This window comes from Schistocerca americana, chromosome 1, assembly GCF_021461395.2.
Source record: "Schistocerca americana isolate TAMUIC-IGC-003095 chromosome 1, iqSchAmer2.1, whole genome shotgun sequence".
Lineage (NCBI taxonomy): Eukaryota > Metazoa > Arthropoda > Insecta > Orthoptera > Acrididae > Schistocerca > Schistocerca americana.
The window spans coordinates 380,683,384-380,699,560 of record NC_060119.1 but is presented as its reverse complement, the minus strand read 5'-3'; the positions used below and the strand labels follow the sequence as shown (position 1 = coordinate 380,699,560).

Sequence of the window (16,177 nt, the reverse complement as noted above, 5' to 3'; positions counted from 1 at the left end):
ACCAAACAAGGGGATGAATGACATGAATTTCAGAAAAGTCCTAGTGAACTTGACACATACGGAGGAGCCATCCTGGTTCCCATGGCTGTACCCCTGATATGTTTTTATGTCTGCTTCTCAAACATAAAGTAGTTGATGGTAAGTATGAAGTTGATTAAGGTGAGTGGGAAGGACATCATAGTATTGGAATCAGGTGGGCATGGGTCAAGGTAATGTTCAGCAGCAGACCGACCATGTACATGGGATACGTTGGTATAGACGGAGGTGACATCAATGGTGAAAGTCAAGGTATGTAGTAGGAGTGGGATGGATGTAGATTACAGATCATCTAGGAAATGGCTCGTGTCTTTAATACAGAAGGAAAGTCTTCGTACTATAGGTTACAGGTGTTGATCTACTAAGGTATATATACATTCAGTGGGTGCTTTGAAACCAGCAATCATGGTTAGTTCTAGGAGGGGCCTGATGTTTTAGTGAGGAAATGTAGGGCAGTTTGTTTCATAGGGATGAGATCCTGGTGGCAGATGCAGTACATCAACATGTCTGAGAGCTGGTATAGACTCTTTCAAAAGGTAGCATTACTCCCATATTGTAAAACAGTGACTACTAAAGAAAGGATTCAAAAACAGAGACAATATATGCCTTTTTCTTTTCTATAATTCCACGATAAACTAAAGTTGTCTATTTTCAGATAAGAGGATTTTACAAAGGAATGGCCTTTCCAATCATATCAGCTGGTGTGCTGAATGCATTGTTTTTTGGATCTTATGGAAACACACTTAAAGTACTCGAACCTCAAGGTATTCAAGCTGAGGAGAAAACAAAAAAACCGAATGTTTGGAATTGGAATGTCTTTACTGCAGGCTGTATTGCAGGCCTGTTGCTGAGTGTTGTTAACTGCCCTATTGAAGTACTGAAAATAAAGCTTCAGTCCAAGACAGGTAATTTGTTTGTGAAAACTCATTGGTTTTAGAATGCATATGATTTTCTCTAGTGTTTAATTTAAATGATTTTAGTTTTTTAAAAGTTTTCTTACTAACCTCCCATGTTCCGTCTTAACCATACAAGAGACTATTTTCTTGATCAACATAAAGCTTTAGACAAACAATGGTATGACAAAAGAAAACACTCACAGTTTTATTCCACCCAAGATTTTCAGTTAGTATAATGATAAAGATTAGGCAAAAATCCAAATATTAATAACAAATTTATGATGTGTACAAATTTACATAGTGTATATAATTCTATCAGAGTTTACTACTGTTCATGTGTCTTGAAAATCTCTTCAGCCTCTGTTATGTAGAATAAATAGGATTTTCAGATCCCTACGGCCACATGCAAGCCTGTGAGGTGTCAGTATTCTTGTCCACATGAATAAATATTTGGTGCTGTGGATTTGAGATCTCAGGCAACGCATCAGGCCGTGGGGCATGCCTGGCTAATTTTGTGAATGCAGCACATAGCATGAAATTTTGCCTTTTATATACACTCCTGGAAATGGAAAAAAGAACACATTGACACCGGTGTGTCAGACCCACCATACTTGCTCCGGACACTGCGAGAGGGCTGTACAAGCAATGATCACACGCACGGCACAGCGGACACACCAGGAACCGCGGTGTTGGCCGTCAAATGGCGCTAGCTGCGCAGCATTTGTGCACCGCCGCCGTCAGTGTCAGCCAGTTTGCCGTGGCATACGGAGCTCCATCGCAGTCTTTAACACTGGTAGCATGCCGCGACAGCGTGGACGTGAACCGTATGTGCAGTTGACGGACTTTGAGCGACGGCGTATAGTGGGCATGCGGGAGGCCGGGTGGACGTACCGCCGAATTGCTCAACACGTGGGGCGTGAGGTCTCCACAGTACATCGATGTTGTCGCCAGTGGTCGGCGGAAGGTGCACGTGCCCGTCGACCTGGGACCGGACCGCAGCGACGCACGGATGCACGCCAAGACCATAGGATCCTACGCAGTGCCGTAGGGGACCGTACCGCCACTTCCCAGCAAATTAGGGACACTGTTGCTCCTGGGGTATCGGCGACGACCATTCGCAACTGTCTCCATGAAGCTGGGCTACGGTTCCGCACACCATTAGGCCGTCTTCCGCTCACGCCCCAACATTGTGCAGCCCGCCTCCAGTGGTGTCGCGACAGGCGTGAATGGAGGGACGAATGGAGATGTGTCGTCTTCAGCGATGAGAGTCGCTTCTGCCTTGGTGCTAATGATGGTCGTATGCGTGTTTGGCGCCGTGCAGGTGAGCGCCACAAACAGGACTGCATACGACCGAGGCACACAGGGCCAACACGCGGCATCATGGTGTGGGGAGCGATCTCCTACACTGGCCGTACACCACTGGTGATCGTCGAGGGGACACTGAATAGTGCATGGTACATCCAAACCGTCATCGAACCCATCGTTCTACCATTCGTAGACCGGCAAGGGAACTTGCTGTTCCAACAGGACAATGCACGTCCGCATGTATCCCGTGCCACCTAACGTGCTCTAGAAGGTGTAAGTCAACTACCCTGGCCAGCAAGATCTCCGGATCTGTCCCCCATTGAGCATGTTTGGGACTGGATGAAGCGTTGTCTCACGCGGTCTGCACGTCCAGCACGAATGCTGGTCCAACTGAGGCGGCAGGTGGAAATGGCATGGCAAGCCGTTCCACAGGACTACATCCAGCATCTCTACAATCGTCTCCATGGGAGAATAGCAGCCTGCATTGCTGCGAAAGGTGGATATACACTGTACTAGTGCCGACATTGTGCATGCTCTGTTGCCTGTGTCTATGTGCCTGTGGTTCTGTCAGTGTGATCATGTGATGTATCTGACCCCAGGAATGTGTCAATAAAGTTTCCCCTTCCTGGGACAATGAATTCACGGTGTTCTTATTTCAATTTCCAGGAGTGTATTTTATTTTGTGCACTGAAAAACTTTAATAGATGTTTGTGTAGCTATAGCTCAGAAATTTGTATAAAATATATAAATTTTTGTATTTCTCCTAAAACATTCTTATTGTCAAACAAGACAGTTCTATTATACAATGACTTGAAAATTGATGAATAAATCTCATTTCACATTTATTTATGGGCAATAAAAGTCAAAACTGTTGTTTCAAAAGTTAGTGAAGTTGAAAGTTGTGTTGAATAAAATCAAATGGGATATAGTATGGTTATCAGATGTGCTTGTAACTTGAATAGTACATGAGTTACTGGAGGTCAAAGTGGCCAATTACTATCAATTGCGTCAGGCCATAAGTACTCCACAGTTACACGAAAAAATGGTAGCAGCATGCTTGTAAATATATTTATTTGTCTATGTATTTGTTTATATTCCAATATATACTATTCATGAAGAAATTGGTTAAATATTTACTGTATGTTAGAAAGCACAGAGACATTAGGCTCCTGGCCTAACTTTTGCTTCTTTTCTTTTGAAATATTTTTATTTAATTGTTTATGTATTTAATAATGTGTGTTAGAGCATGTTTATGGTCCAGCTGTAGGAATATTTATTTTATTTCAAGGATTTAAATGTAAATCCAGTATTTTGAATATGTTTCAATATGTTTGTGAGTGCATGTTGGCTTGGAGACATGGAGGAAGCACTCTTACCAAATCACAGCGCTTGTTACTAAGAGAGATATATGGAGGTTGGGGAGGAGCATCGTTTCTGGAGAGGACATGATACAGTGGGCAGGATGGCACAGGACATGGACAATATGGCACATGACACAGGAAGTGCTGGACACGACAGCAAGACAGATGTGGAGTTGGTGGAAAGACTTGGACAGTGGAGCAGTTTGCATGTGGTCACGAAAGATAGAAATATTTCAGAGTGCGGAGCTGTGCTCTTGTGTGATTTCCGTGGCTTCTGCAGTGAAGACGTAGTGTGCATTTAGAAGTGAACATCTTGCAAGCTATGTTGTTGTTCATAACTAATTACGTGCAGTAGGAATCTATTGTTTCCCTGTTATTCAACTCATATTTTATTTAATTGCTGGACCATCAACACCAATAATTGTTTTGCAGAAATATATCGCATTCTCAAAAGGACTTCTACTATCGTACTCATCATTTAAAGTCATTAAGATAGTACCTGCAGATTTTATTTAATTGCAATCTTTCATTTATAAATTTATATGTTACATTCATAATTCGCAATTAAAATAAAGACCAAATAGAATAAAACCCAGAATACACATTTTATTACAGAGAAATGGGGAATGGATGACATTCAGGTGCAGCCTTTGTTGCGAACAAGATAATTAATCAGAATTGTGAGTATTCGCGGAATTTCAAGCAGAAGAGCAAGACTATTTTTACAAAAAAATTAACAGAAGGTATCCCATATAAGTTATCAAAGTGTATGTGCTCACTTACAATAAGAGGTAGAAGACCTCTGCCAGAAGTTATAGAAGATGAAAAATGACAGCAAGTCCACTATGAGCTGATAACAAGTGTTTTAATTGGAAATAGAACAAAAACTAAAGAAACATCTTCAATGGGATATTTTGGATATGATACTAGAAATGATAAATGTCATATATCAGTCGAATACAGTAACAAGAACAACATTTCCACCTGTAACTCTTTTTTTCTAGAAGAAAGTAAATAGAAAGACGACCTGACAAGAGCTAAATTGAATAAAACAGCTATATTTTATGAAAATTGTACATGATGTAATGGTCAGAAACAACTTCAGACATTAAACTGATGGCAGCCAACTAAATGCAGAATAAATGTGATACAGAGCTGCAAAGACACACTAACCAGGTAGGAAATCATAAATGTAGATTATTAGTGGTCACTTAAGAATAGGGAGAAATATGAGGTAAAATTAATCATGAAGTGGCATACTGGTACCTTAAGAAATGAAGATTATACAGACAAAGACAAAAGAGACAATTATGTTAGGCAAACTGTACAAAGTGTTTCATGTATGATGTAGATAAAAGAATAGAAAATCTTGAAAGGGGAAAGGCAACTCTTAAGCAAAAAAATAAAAGTTTCAAGCAAACAATAATATGAGGGTAAATAAAAGAGTATGGGCAATTTTTTAAATTCAGCTTTTCATTGGGAAAGGAACACTGCCAGTAATATCAGATTTATACATACTCCCCCTCAACTTGTATGTATTTGGTCCATCTCTTCCTAATTCTGTCATGGAAGAAGCTTTATGGTGTCATGCATATCCACTCTTGCACCACCTCCACAATCTCATCATCTGATGAAAACTTGAATTCGTCTTGGTGTTACTTCCCCAGACCAAAAAGATGAAAATCACTTGCAGCTAGATCAGTACTGGACAGTGTGCCAGCAGCTCTAAACCAAACTTTGAATGACCCTGGGTTGTTTTACTATATGTATGAGGGTGTCCATTATCCTGAAGCAAAATCACACTTTCTGTAAGCCTCCGTCTCCTGTTTGTTGTGATTTTGTGTTTAAGATATCACAGTAGCTGTCATTATTTACTATTTGACCTTTAGGAGTGTAATGAATCAGCAGTGGACCTTTCATATTCCAAAACATTGTCATCAACTTTCCTGCAGAAGCTTGGCTGCTGAACTTCCTTTCTGTAGGTGAATATAGATGTTTTCACATCTACTCTGTGATTCAGCTGTTACTGTGTGATCTGTGTTAGTGATACATACCAGCAGCTTGAGGATATTAATATACTTTCCATTTTGATCTCCAAGACTTTGTCAACAGAGCTGTATTTATTTTCTTATACTGAGAGAAATATTATTTCCTCTGCCTTATACAGTATTTCAAAAATAAACATTCTTCATGAATGTAAGATATTAGTTCCTCAAAATATAATACCTTTCTTGTACATCAGCATCTCTTTGGCTCATTTCAATACACCTTTGTTGTTACAATGTAATTTCTTGGGTATTCTGTGCTGCTCCAGGGTGGAATAGCGATACACGGAATACTTATTACTATGTCCAATTTGGTGTTTCATATCACTAAATTGCCCTTCCACTTTCTTATCACAAAATACTCCATTCCCCTCACATGAGACAAATGCTCTTGTTGTCATATGGTACATCTACATGGCACACTTAATATGATATGTTTGTAATGTTCAGACTTCATCTGCGAGTAATAACACTTTCTGCTACATCTGCTTACACACATTTACACAAAGCATAGACAGTTTAAAAAATGATTCTTTTGATATTCATTCCTGATTTTACTTCTGACAAAGAGATTAGACTCTGCGCACAATATACTTTCCCTGTACTATAGCTTCCTAGTTTTCATCAGAAATATTTGAAAGTTAATGAAAAATTTGTAGAGGTGAAAGTAGTGTACTAAAATCATTGACAATTTGTTGCTTGACCGTAACAGACATTTATGGTAGTCTGTTATTTTTATTATTAGTGTTTATGACTAGTAGATGTTGAAAACTGGCTCTTTGACAACTTAATGGTTACAGCAGCAAGATTTTTTTCAACTTAAAGGAGCACACTTTCTCGTATGAGCTTCAATAATAAAAATAAACCATGCTTAGGCCTACAGGCTATAATTACAAGAAATAATCTTCAAAACCATTGTACTTTCATAAGTGGCATAACAGGTTCTGGCCACTATATAGGGCCAACCAAAAAACGTTTACAGACTGACATGGCACTTCGCATATACAACATGGATCAGAAATTGCATAGCAATTGAGGGCCGCAAATGCCATCCAGGGCTACTAAATGCCATTGTTGTTATTTAGTTACATGCTACAAATGGATGTCCACTACAGGAGATGCTCAGAGTTTTGTCCAGATGCATCGACACACGCCTGACATTGGTACTGCATTGAACAGCACACTCTCTCATAAATATCTGGTGTATCTCAAATATATCCTGCTGCCACAACAGTCCTACCCACTAGGTCCTCTGGTGATGTAAGAAGTGTTTCATACACAAGGCCCTTCAGGCACCTTCACAGGAAAAAATGGACTGGGGACAGATCGGGTGATTGTCATGGCCATGCAAGTGGCCCGCAAAGGACGAATCCTTTGGCCAGGAAAGGTTGCCTGGAGATGTGACCTCACTTGTCTGCTGAAATGCATGGGAACTCAGTCATGCTGAAACTGAATGTGTAACAAATAGGCATGGCTGTCAGCATGTTTGTCAAAACCTCTTGCAGAAATATGAGATACATGCAACCATCAAGTTGATCTGGGAGACTGGATGGCCCAGTTAAATGGTCTCCAGTGGTGCCAGCCCACACATTATCAGTAAATTTACATTGTGAGGCATTCATACATAAAGCATGTGGGTTTACATCCACCGACGTATGCAGGTTGCGAACATTCATCACACCTTTGAGTGAGTGCAAATGCAACCTCATTGGTGAAGAGGACACTTGCGGTGAAGTTTCAGTCTACAGCAGATGCCTGCAGAAACCACCAAGAAAACCACATGTGCTTGTTTGTAGTCCCCCAGTAGCAATGCCTGGATGCTTTGGAAATGAAATGGATGCAGCCCCTTCTCATGTATAATATGCCATACAGATGGTTGGATGATATCGGTGGCACAGAAAATTAGGTACTTGTTAACAGCATATGCTGCACCATTTCTTCCCCCGCAAATGTCTGTGTTGTTCATTGGTGACCAGCATCCAGCTGGTGGACATGCAATTAGCCACTTTTGCCCAACTGGTGTTGAAAGGTGGTTGGCCGCACCATGAATCAAATGCCTCTCAGCTATTTAGTGGTACATGTAGATAGTCATGTAACTTCCAACACTTCTGTGGTGTGAATGACGATGGTCTCCATGCACTTCACCAATGTTTGTATAATAATGCCTTCTCGTGACCGAAGAGCCCTCTCATGGAGTTTGTGAAGCCTTATTCCTACGTGATTACTGATCCTTGTTGTATGCCCGATGTATGATTTAGGTTTGTAAATGGTTTTTTGAACCACCCTGTGTAGTTTCACAAAAGGTTTTATTTTGACTTAAAGTCAGTTTATTGAAATTACATTCTGAAGACTTGTAAATCTTTAAAGTTTTCACGTAACTCCTGTATTAATTTATTATTTTAAATTTGCCTTTTTTATCTGCACTACCTCAGTTACCCAATTTCAGACTTTTTGATATCTTTATTACCTTCTTCTTTACTTTAATCCCCTATTATTTTACAAATCAGGCTACCTTTATTTTGCACAATATCAGAGTAGGTCTAAAAAATTAAATGTTTCATTACTTTTTGAAGTAACATATTATTTTCTCCTCATTGCTCAGGCATACTCTTTTCACATCCAGTTTCCTTCTTTTCCCTTCAGAGATGATGTACCTAAATCATCCCCAAATTTATCTCCCCTAATACCTCATCACAGGTTTATGTCCTCTCTTCTTGGTACACCGACCCTGTCTGCTCTATTTCGTACCATACTACATAAAACAAAGTACACACCTCTATATGAAACCAAACCATTCTTCTACATCTGCATTCACCTCTATACTCTTCAAACAACCATGAGGTACATATTAGAGGGTACATCTCACTGTACCAGTTATTAGGGTTTCTTCCTGGTCCAGTCACATATGGAGTGCGAGAAAAATGATTGTTTGAATGTGTCTGTGTGTGCAGTAATTATTCTAATCTTATCCTCTCAATCCATACGTGAACAACACTTAAGGGATTGAAGTATATTCCTACAATTGTCATTTAAAACTCATTCTTGAAACTTCATTAATAGACTTTCTTGGGATAATTTACATCTGTCTTTAAGAGTCTTCCAGTTCAGTTTCTTCAGTATATCTGTGACACTCTCCTACAGATCATATAAACCTGTGATCATTTATGCTGCTCTTCTCTGTACGTATTCAATACCCACTATTAGTCCTATTTCGTATGGGTCCCGCACTCTTGAGCAATAATCTAGAATTGGTTGTGCAAGTGATTTGTAAGCAATCTTCTTTGTACACTGATTTCCCTTCCCCAGTATTCTACCAATAAACCAAAGTCTACCACCTGCCTTACCCAGAACTGAATCCATGTGATCATTCCATTTCATATCACTACAAAGCGGTACCCCGAGGTATTTGTATGAGTTGGCTGATTCCAACAGTGACTCATCGATATCATAGTCATAGGATACCATAGTTTTTTGTTTTGTGAAGTGTAAAAATTTCGCATTTCTGAGCATTTAGAGCAAGTTGCAAATCTCTGCACCAGGCTGAAATCTTATCAAATCTGACTGAATATATATGCAGCTTCTGTCACTTAGTACTTCATTGTACATAACTTCATCATCTGCGAAATGTTACTATTAATATTGTCTGCAAGGTCATTAATGTACAACGTGAACAGTAAGGGTCCCAGCACACTTCCCTGGGACACACCTAAAGTTATGTCAACATCTCATTATGACTCTTGCTGGCTTTCTAACAATAAAACGACGAAAGGATGTGGGCCCTCAGCTACATACCCTCCGACTCAGAGTTGCAATACGAAAAGTTTTGGCTGGTTTCATTGTCTAGGGGCTGGGATACATAGTTGCTGCATTACAGGCCAAATACTGCTGAGTCTACAGTATATGGTAAGAATACACACATGAATCGAATGGTCGAAGGTTTCTTTCACTCGGCAATTGTGAATTATGAATGTAACGTATAAATTTATAAATGAAAGATTGCAATTAAATAAAATCTGCAGGTACTATCTTCTTCTTCTTCTTCTTCTTCTTCAGTAGCTCTACAGCCCTTGGTGAGCCTTGGCTTCTTCAACAATCTTCCTCCACACTTCTCGGTTATTTGCTGCTCTTTTCCACTCCTGGACTCCCATATTGCTGATATCCATTATTACCTCATCGATCCATCTTCTTCTAGGTCTCCCTTTTCGCCTAACTGAATGGATCATACCTTTCATCATTTTCTTTGGAATTCTATCCTCTGCCATTCTCTCCAAGTGTCCTAGCCATCGTATTCGCTGTGATTTAACAAATTTTACTATGTCCCTGCCTTGTATTAACTCCTATAATTCAGCATTGTAGCGTATTCTCCAGCCTTCTTCCTCCCTTATTGGCCCATAGATTTTGCGTAGTATTTTCCGCTCAATGCTTCTTAGAGCATTTTTATCATGTTCTGTCAACGTCCATACCTCTGAGCCGTATGTGATAACTAGGCGGACTAGGGAATTATATATTAGCAATTTAGTTTTTCTTGTAACAAGGCTACTTTTGAAAAGCTGCATATTTGCAAAGTAAGCTCTGTTTCCTGCTTGTATTCTTTCCCTTATAGCCTTTCCAATACTGTTATCATTTGTTATTAGGGCTCCCAAGTAGTTAAAAGAGGACACTCCATTGAAGCATTTCCCATTGATGTTTAGGTTTTTAGGGGTTCTTCTGGCCTCAGATTGTGACATTACCATATATTTTGTTTTGTTTACATTTACTATGAGGACAATTTTTAAGGCTTCTGTTTCCATTGCCCGGTATGTTTCTAGGAGTGTATTGGTATTTCTTCCTACTATAGCAATGTCATCATCGTATGCACATATCTGGGTAGCTTTCATAAATATGGTGCCTCTTTTGTTGATTTTATTTACTGCACTATGCAGGGCAATGTTGAATAGGACAGTGGAGAGACTATCCCCTTGCTTCACACCTTTATTAAAGTCAAAGCTTTCACTTGTTCTGCTAAGGACCTTTACTTTTGCTCTCGTCTCTGTCATTGTCATTCTGATTAGTCTTATTAATTCAGCACATATACCAACTTCTTTTAGTATTCTGTATAGTTCTTGCCGATTTATGCTGTCAAAGGCTTGTTTGAAATCGATGAATAAGAAATGCAGATCTATACCATATTCATAGAATTTTTCCATCATTTGCCTTATCACAAATATTTGATCAGTTGTTCCTCTGCCCAGTCGAAAGCCACACTGATATTCCCCTAGTATGCCTTCTGCACACTTCCGTATCCTTTCGTTTAATATACTTGTGAAGATCTTATAAGCTGTACTTAGGAGTGTTACACCTCTATAGTTTTCACATGCTGTTCTGTCCCCTTTCTTATAAATGGGGACTATTATTCCAATTTTCCAATTATCTGGCATAGTTTCTGTTTCCCATATATCTGATATTAATGTGTGCAGTTCCTTTATTACAGCCTCACCACTAGTTTTTATTAATTCAGCAATTATGCTGTCTTCCCCAGGGGCTCGATTGTTTTTTGACTTGTGCACAGCCTGGGAGACCTCTTGTAGTGTTGGTTTTCTTGCCTCATTGGTTTCATTGTCTACTTCCAGCTCCACTCTTCCCTCCTGTGCAGCTGTCTCTTCATCTTCTAGGCTGGTGCTTAGTGTATCTTTGAAATACTCTGCACATCTTCCCACTATCTGTTCTTCCTCCCTTATCAATTTCCCATCTTTACTGGAACAGGCCATTGTTTTTGGTTGGAATCTATTCTTCGTTTTGCCTATGGCATGATAGAACTTTCTTATTTCACTCTGTTCCTTTAGTTCTTCTAGTTCTTGAAATTTCTTCTTATTCCACTCTCTTTTCTTTCTCTTGCACAGTCTGTTAGCTCTTCTCCTTAATTCTCTATATTGTTCCACATTATTTCTGGTTTCTCTCTGTAGCATTTTTGTTCTTGCCCTGTTCTTTTCCTCTATTGCTGACCTGCAATCTTCATCAAACCACTCCTGGGTTCTTCTGTTCTTTCTTATGCCTATTATTTCCTCTGCAGCATCCTTAATGGCTTTTTCAAACCTGTTCCACCTTTCATCTACTCCTACTGTGGTCTCTTCATTGTTCAACTTTTTGCTTAGCGTTACTTGGTATTTTTTTACTTCATCAGGGATGTTCAGTTTGTCTGTATTCCATTTCATCATCTTTCCCATTCTGTTGCCATTTGTTAGTGACAGTTTCTCTCTCAAGACTGATTTTATCAGAAAGTGGTCTGAATCACAGTTTGGTCCTCTACAGCTCCGTACATCCGTAACTGACGTGGAGTGGCGTGCAATCACTAAAATATGATCAATCTGATTGACTACTCCATTGGCTGCAGACTTCCAAGTTCCCAGATGGATCCTTTTATGTGGAAAGCAGGCACTTTTAATAATCATATTATTCCTTGCTGCGAATTGGCATAATAAGTCTCCATTCTCATTGTTTTCTTCATGTAGTGAATATTTTCCAGAAACTCCATACAGATGTTCATTCCTCCCTATTTTTGCATTAAAATCTCCTATTACTAGCATCAGGTCATATTTAGGTACTGCACCGTATACTTTTTCCAAGTCTTCGTAGAACTGTTCTTTAATTATATCCTCTTTTTCCTCTGTTGGTGCATGTGCATTAACTATTGATATATTCCTAAATTTACCTTTTAGTCTGAGTCTGCACATCCTTTCATTTATGGGTTCAAATTCTAGAAGGCTTTTCCTAACTTCCCTAGTTATTATAAACCCTGTTCCAAGTTGGCCTGTTCTTTCTTCTGGTCCACTATATACCAATGAGTACTCAGGTTTATCTATCTGCCCATTCCCCTGCCATCTTATTTCCTGTAGCCCTACAATATCATATTTGAATTTTAAAATTTCATTGGCTATTTCTTTCATCTTTCCAGGCTGAAGCATTGTCCTCACATTCCATGATGCTACTGTTAGATCCTTTATCCGTTTCCTTTGCCAGGGTCGTGATACATGCTTTCCATCCAGTTTCCGAAGCTTCTGTTGAATTTCCATAATATTCTTTTTTTTACAGTATGGGGTTATTAGCCCCATGCCCAACCCCCAACCTGGAGGACCAGGATTTGTATGAGGTTTACTCCTCTAGGGAAGCTGGCTTCACTACGCCTCTAGAGCCCTCCCTGCCCTATGTTGTGGGACACACTTTGTCTGGCTCCTCTGTCGGGACCAGTCCGGCTTGGGAGACCCTGCCAGTAGCTATGCTACCGCCGGCATAGCTCTCGACTTCACCGAAGCACGCAAACCCTCCCGCCCGGCACTGAAGGTGCCTACTATAAGGCGGTGTCCCCTGAGAGGGCAGGTACTATCTTAATGACTTTAAATGATGAGTACGATAGTAGAAGTCCTTTTGAGAATGCGATATATTTCTGCAAAACAATTATTGGTGTTGATGGTCCAGCAATTAAATAAAATATGAGTTGAATAACAGGGAAACAATAGATTCCTACTGCACGTAATTAGTTATGAACAACAACATAGCTTGCAAGATGTTCACTTCTAAATGCACACTACGTCTTCACTGCAGAAGCCACGGAAATCACACAAGAGCACAGCTCCGCACTCTGAAATATTTCTATCTTTCGTGACCACATGCAAACTGCTCCACTGTCCAAGTCTTTCCACCAACTCCACATCTGTCTTGCTGTCGTGTCCAGCACTTCCTGTGTCATGTGCCATATTGTCCATGTCCTGTGCCATCCTGCCCACTGTATCATGTCCTCTCCAGAAACGATGCTCCTCCCCAACCTCCATATATCTCTCTTAGTAACAAGCGCTGTGATTGGCAAGAGTGCTTCCTCCATGTCTCCAAGCCAACATGCACTCACAAACATATTGAAACATATTCAAAATACTGGATTTACATTTAAATCCTTGAAATAAAATAAATATTCCTACAGCTGGACCATAAACATGCTCTAACACACATTATTAAATACATAAACAATTAAATAAAAATATTTCAAAAGAAAAGAAGCAAAAGTTAGGCCAGGAGCCTAATGTCTCTGTGCTTTCTAACATACAGTAAATATTTAACCAATTTCTTCATGAATAGTATATATTGGAATATAAACAAATACATAGACGAATAAATATATTTACAAGCATGCTGCTACCATTTTTTCGTGTAACTGTGGAGTACTTATGGCCTGACGCAATTGATAGTAATTGGCCGCTTTGACCTCCAGTAACTCATGTACTATTCAAGTTACATGCCTGTAATTCATGCCAATTTAGGTTTACACTAGTAGCTTTCTAAAGACACATCGATCGACGAAATCGGATGAAGCATTTAAATTTTGGAAATTCATTGCTGGATGTTACTTGTATAATTTACCGTCAGAGACTAAACTTTAAACTAATAAAGGTATTGAAAATGTGATTACACTATCAGAATCGTCATGCAAATAATAGTAATGTACATGTTTCTTTTTGAGGTCTCATCATTCATCTGGCTACTATTAATTTCTATACAAACTGTGAAATGTGTGCCATGATGGTTTCACAAAGTCAGCCATCCTTGGCACTTTCGGCATACAAATCTCTTTCATTGACAATGGAATTCTCAGCTATGTGGCTGGACCATGCGCTGGGGCTACCCCTCTCGCCCAGCTAACGTCCGCCACCGCATGTTTGCTGCTGGGCCCCGGCTGGCCGAGTGGCCACACCAACTTAGAATATTTTCAGGGCACCACAATTTGCCTGTTACCTCACACTCTCCAGCCAAGATTCTGCATCCTCCTTACCAAAAAGTCCTCAGTCCAATCACAAATTTCACTTGATACCCCATATGATCTTACTTTTGACAATAAATGTAGGTATACTACTAAGTCAGATACTTTTTGTAAATTGAGAAATACTTTATCTACCTGGCTGCCTTGATTCAAAGCTTTCAGTATGTCCTGTGAGAAAAGTGTGAGGTGAGATTCACATGATTGGTGTTTTCAGAACCCATGTTGGTTGGAATTCTGTTCAAAATGTCTCATTATGATTGAACTCAGAATGTGTTCTAAGATTCTACAACAGACTGATATCGAGGATGTTGAAGGGTGTCTTTATGGATCACTTTCACTACCCTTTTTGTAGATTGGTGTGACCTGTGCTTTTTTGCAAGAACTAGGCATGGTGTTTTGAATAATGGATCTATGATAGATTATAGTTACAAGAGGGGCTAACTAGGCCACAAATGCAGTATAGAATCTGGCAAGGATTTCAACAGGCCCTGGAGCTTTTTTTAAGTTTTAATGATTTCAGCTGTTTCTCAACACCACTGGCACTAATACTTGTTTCATTCATTTTTTTAGTGGTACGAGGGTTAAATTGGGGCAGTTCTCCTGGTTTTCCTTTGTAGAGAAGCATTCAGAAGTAAAGTTAAGCATTTCAGTTTCTGCTCTGCTACCCTCAATTTCAGTTCCTGTCTCTTTCGCTAGGGACTAGGCATTAACTTTGGTGCTACTAAAATCCTTTACATAAGACCAGAATCTCTTTGGGTTTCATGAAATATCATTTGAAAATATTCTGCTACAGTAATCATTGAAGGCATCATGGATTGCTTGGTTTTACACCTGTTGTGCATTAATCTCGGTTTCCTTAGAAGTTTCTTTACAGTGACTGTATACAATGGAGGTTCCCTCCCATTATGAACTGTACTGCTGGTTGCAGTTCCTCTACATATTCCTGCCCTGTGTTGAAAATTTCAAGTTCCTCATCGAGATATGATACCACTGATATTTTATCTAATTTATTGAACATACATATCTTTTTGTGCATTTTAGTTGTCCTTGCACTCTGGTAATAATTGTTGCCACAACCACGTCATGGTCACCAATACCAGTTTCAGTGTGGAAATCCTCAAAGAGGTAAGGACTGGTTGTTGCCAATAGATCCAATATATTTCCATATTGAGTGGGGTTCCTAACTACCTGTTCTAGGTACTCACATGCAGTATCTCTTTCTACCTTGGTAGATTTGAGTTCCTTGTCTACTGCCACAAATACATTGTCTCCATTTCCCATTCACCTGTCCTTTCGATATACACTCAAATTTTCCCCAAAAATCTCACTGCTACCAATTTCAGGTTTTAGCCAGATTTCTGTTCCTAGTATTATATGAAGTCCACTGATTTTCATGAGTGCTTCAATCTATGGCACTTTGTCGTGAATGCTTTGGCACTTTACCATTAGGACATTAGGACCCGTGGGAGGCATTTTTTCCGATCATACACTGATGCTTCTGGGTTTTCTACAACTATCATTATCTGGATTGGATGGAGGGTCTCCTAACCTAAAAAACCTTTATGTGCACCCCACACACAGTCACCTACCTGAGTAGCAGCCCCTGTTGTCTATTGCACACCTGACCCATTTAGGGGGGGCCCTAAAGTTCTCAACCCTATGGCCCATGTCCAGGAAGTTGCAGCCTAGCTCATCACAGAACCTTTGAAGTCTCTGGTTCAGTCCTTCCACTCAACTCAGAACCAGAAG

At 39.8% G+C, this 16,177-nt stretch overlaps 1 protein-coding gene across 7 annotated transcripts in view; it reads left to right on the top strand.

The window, feature by feature from the left end:
• LOC124622961 (solute carrier family 25 member 45-like) overlaps positions 1 to 16,177 on the top strand; it is a 103,627-nt gene that overhangs the window by 71,093 nt on the left and 16,357 nt on the right. For all 7 annotated transcript variants that reach the window (XM_047148754.1, XM_047148759.1, XM_047148787.1 and 4 more), the window contains one exon: positions 692 to 941. In XM_047148754.1, the coding sequence (XP_047004710.1) occupies positions 692 to 941 (250 nt within the window). The remainder of the gene's footprint in view (positions 1 to 691; positions 942 to 16,177) is intronic.